This window comes from Tupaia chinensis, unplaced genomic scaffold, assembly GCF_000334495.1.
Source record: "Tupaia chinensis unplaced genomic scaffold, TupChi_1.0 Scaffold000201_1, whole genome shotgun sequence".
Classification (NCBI taxonomy): domain Eukaryota; kingdom Metazoa; phylum Chordata; class Mammalia; order Scandentia; family Tupaiidae; genus Tupaia; species Tupaia belangeri.
This window is the reverse complement of record NW_006159676.1, coordinates 2,166,695-2,170,521: the sequence shown is the minus strand read 5'-3', so window position 1 is coordinate 2,170,521 and position 3,827 is coordinate 2,166,695. Positions and strand designations below refer to the sequence as shown.

The 3,827-nt window shown below is 55.7% G+C and overlaps 1 protein-coding gene across 1 annotated transcript in view; it reads left to right on the top strand.

Annotated features, from left to right (window-relative positions):
- MAST3 (microtubule associated serine/threonine kinase 3) overlaps window positions 1-3,827 on the top strand; it is a 37,463-nt gene that overhangs the window by 31,727 nt on the left and 1,909 nt on the right. Inside the window, 5 exon segments of the mRNA XM_027771276.1 lie at window positions 264-490; window positions 1,311-1,433; window positions 2,645-2,781; window positions 2,913-3,094; window positions 3,737-3,827. The exon segment at window positions 3,737-3,827 is cut by the window's right edge and continues 1,909 nt beyond it. Coding sequence (XP_027627077.1) covers window positions 264-490; window positions 1,311-1,433; window positions 2,645-2,781; window positions 2,913-3,094; window positions 3,737-3,827 — 760 coding nt within the window.

Here is a 3,827-nt window from a genome sequence, read left to right as displayed (position 1 = left end):
CGTTCCGCTAACGGGGGGCCCCCCCCCCCCCCCCCCACACACACACCCGTTTTAACCAGCAGGGTTGAGTCTTCTGAGCTGGTGAGGTTGGGGGTGATGGGCGGGGAAGGGAGCTGCAGGAGTCAGTGTTTCCAGCAGGGGGCGCTCCTGGCGCAAAGTCCGCGGGGGACCCAGGATTGCGGGGAAGCAGCCCATGGGGCGTCGTGGTGGGAAGATCTTAGGCGTGTCCTTTCGGGTCTGACCCCCCTTCCTGAACCCTGCAGATGACGGCAGTGGCGGCCCCCTCATGAGCCCCCTGTCCCCGCGCTCGCTGTCCTCGAACCCATCATCCCGAGACTCGTCGCCCAGCCGAGACCCGTCCCCGGTGTGCGGCAGCCTCCGGCCCCCCATTGTCATCCACAGCTCAGGCAAGAAATACGGCTTCAGCCTGCGGGCGATCCGCGTCTACATGGGCGACAGCGACGTCTACACTGTGCACCACGTGGTCTGGGTGAGACAGAGCTAGGGATCAGGGGGATCCATTTGAGCCAGGGTCTGGGTTCGAGTCCTGGCTATGCCTGGGAGAAGTCCCTTCTTTAGGAGAGCTTCATTTTAGGGATTAGGAGGAAGAGGTGGGGCGAGGAGGGGGTGCCCCCGGATTTTTCTCAGTCCCTGTTGGTTACGAGACAGAGAGACAGCAGAGACAGTGGGTCTTTTCTTTTTTTTCTTTTTCTTTTTTTTTTTTTTAAGAATTACCTTATTAATGGGCTGGCAAGTGGTGTGGTGGTTAAGGTGCTGGACACTCCTACGCAGCTGGCCACGGTTCGAGTCCCATACCTGGTGGCTTGCTTTCTCACTTTCCTTCTCTCTGTGTGTCTGTCTTTCTCTGGTGAAATGAAAATAATTGAATAAAAAAAATAATTGAATAAATAAAATTAAATAAGTAATTCCTTCTTTAAAAAAAGAAGGATCTTATTTAACTTTATTTATTTATTTTAATTTAACCAGAAAGGGACAGAGTGAGAATGTGAGAAAACAAGCTGCCAGGTCTGGGACTCAAACCACCATTGGCCCTGTGGAAGTCCACCGCCCTTAACTGCCATGCCACCTGCAGGGACACGCTTTATGCATTATCCCTCCTACCCGAGTCAGGGAACATCTTTCAACCTCATGAACCATTCACCCCGTGATCGATCACCCCGAGTCGCTCTCCACATCAGGGAAACTGAGGCAGGACAAGCTGCAGCAGTTTCCTGGGGGTCCCCGCAGGCTGGGGTCTGTCTCCAGGAACGCTGCGCAATCCGCTGACCCTCCCATTGCCCCGCCTCCAGAGTGTGGAAGAAGGAAGCCCCGCCCAGGAGGCGGGCCTACGTGCCGGTGACCTCATCACGCACATCAACGGGGAATCCGTGCTGGGACTGGTGCACATGGACGTCGTGGAGCTCTTGCTGAAGGTGTGGCCGGGCTGTCCCTCCCAGGGCTTGCATCCCACTGGAATAGTCTTCCTTCCATAGCATCCACCCTTATCCCTCCAAGCAACTCCTCCAGGAAGCCCTCCCTGCCTTCCAATGCACCCCTTCCCTGCAGCCCACCCTGAATCCATTCAGCTGGGGTTGAATCCAGTCAAGGCCCTTGTGGGGATATTTCCTTTTGCTTTGGCGAGATGGATGTTTGGGTTCCGGGTCAGAGGGAAGGCAAGGAAAGCGTACTAGAGGAAGGAGTATTGGAGCTAGGGTTTTGATGGATGAGTAGGAGTTCACCAGATCTCAGCCAAAGCACCCACTGGGCAGGTGGCTCACTGGCTGGGTGGAAGATAGGGCGTGTGTCTTTGGCCCCATGAGTGGCGGGCCGTTAGTTAAGAAGTGGGTAGACAGGGAGGTGGAGGGCAAATGATTGGAGTAGGCAGGAAGGCAGAGTTGGAGGACAGGATCTGATGGGTGTTGACCATTAGACGTTGGAGGTTTTTCTTAATTATTTTATTTAACTCTATGTATTTATTTTAACTTAACCAGAGAGGGACAGAGCAAAAGAAGAGAGAGGGAAAGAATGTAAGCAAGCCACCAGGTCCAGGACTCGAACCGTGGTCGACTATATGGGAGCCCAGTGATGTGGCCATTAGCCATCTGCTGGTCCCGCCCGGCGTGTTTTAAGCCTCTAAGTCTGGGACTTGAACCGAGGTTTGCCATGCAGGAGTCCAGCACCTTAACCATGACACCATCTGCTGTCTCAGGATGTTGGGATTTTTGGGAGAGGGAGGGCTCTCTTTAAATCTGTGTTCCTGAATCATTAGATGACAGATTTTATTTTATTTTTTAAAATTCATTTATTTATTTTAATTTGACCGGAGAGAGAGAGACACAGGGAGAAAGCGATAGAAGGAAAGTGAGAAAGCAAGCCACCAGGTCCGGGACTCGAACCGTAGTCGGCCATGTGGACGTGTCCAGCGCTTTAACCACCACGCCACCTGCTGATCCCAAGATGACAGATCTTTTAGGGAGAGAAAAGGCCGTCGTTAGCTGATTGTCCCGTGGGTCACTAGCTGGGTGAACGAACCATCGAGGTCATTGCGTCCCAGCAGGTGGCAGGAGTGAAGGGACTCTGCTAGGCGACAAGTGAGAAGCACATAGGCGACCCCTGACCCTCTGTCCCCTCCCCAACCCCGTAGAGTGGCAACAAGATATCCCTGCGGACCACCGCCCTGGAGAACACGTCCATCAAGGTGGGGCCCGCCCGCAAGAACGCGGCCAAGGGCCGCATGGCGCGCAGGAGCAAGCGCAGCCGGCGGAGGGAGACCCAGGACAGGTGAGAGGCTTGCTCAGGCGCATGCGCAGCCGCTGGGGGCGTGGCCCGTAATGGGGCGTGGCCCGGGAGGGCGTGGCTTCCCCTTCTTTTTCTCACCGCCCCACCCGCACCTCCTCCCTGCCGGTCTCCAGGCGGAAGTCTCTGTTCAAGAAGATCTCGAAGCAGACGTCCGTGCTGCATAGTAGTCGCAGTTTTTCCTCCGGGCTGCACCACTCGCTGTCCTCCAGCGAGAGTCTCCCCGGCTCGCCCTCCCACAGCCTGTCCCCTAGTCCCACGACGCCCTGTCGCAGCCCAGCCCCAGACGCTCCTGCAGGTAGGTGCACCCCTCCCACCACACACACACACACACACACACACACACACACACACACACAGCCTCCCGGGCTAGTTTGGAGGATAGAATGACCTGATTGCTAGGAGGTTTGCAGCATGGGAGTTTGCAGCAGAGACAGGTGCAGGGGAGCAGACGAGGGGCCTGAACCCTGAGAACAGGCCCGGTAGCGGGTCAGGTGAGTGATGGATCAGGCCAAAGAGCTAGGCATATATTAGACGGCAGTAGGGAGTCATGGAGGGTGTGTGAGCTGGAGAGGGCGTGGTCTGTTGGAAAGACTTCTGGGATGAGAAAGGAAATTGATTTGGCCTGTCCGTGAGAGTCCTCAGTCATGTAAAGACAGAAAGATAACCCCCTGATTTCCAGGGGATCAGGGGAGAAGATTCGGGTCAGATTGTAGCAATCCAAACAGAAGGCAAGGGAAACTTATTGGAAGAAGGGGCATAGAAGCTAGGGCTTTGGTGGATGAGTAGGAGTTCACCCGATCAAGGCCAAGGGAACAACCTTGTGTAGGTGGCAGAAAAGCCAGACCGCATAGATGGCCACAGAAGCATGTGGGCTTTAGCTGGTTCTAGACTGGGGACATTGAGGCTGGCAGCCCTGACCCGTGCCTGTCACCCACAGATGCCGCGTCCCCACCCAGTGTATCCCCAAGCTCCAGCAGTCCTGCCTCTCCTGCCTCTGCCGGCCACACCCGTCCCAGCTCGCTCCCTGG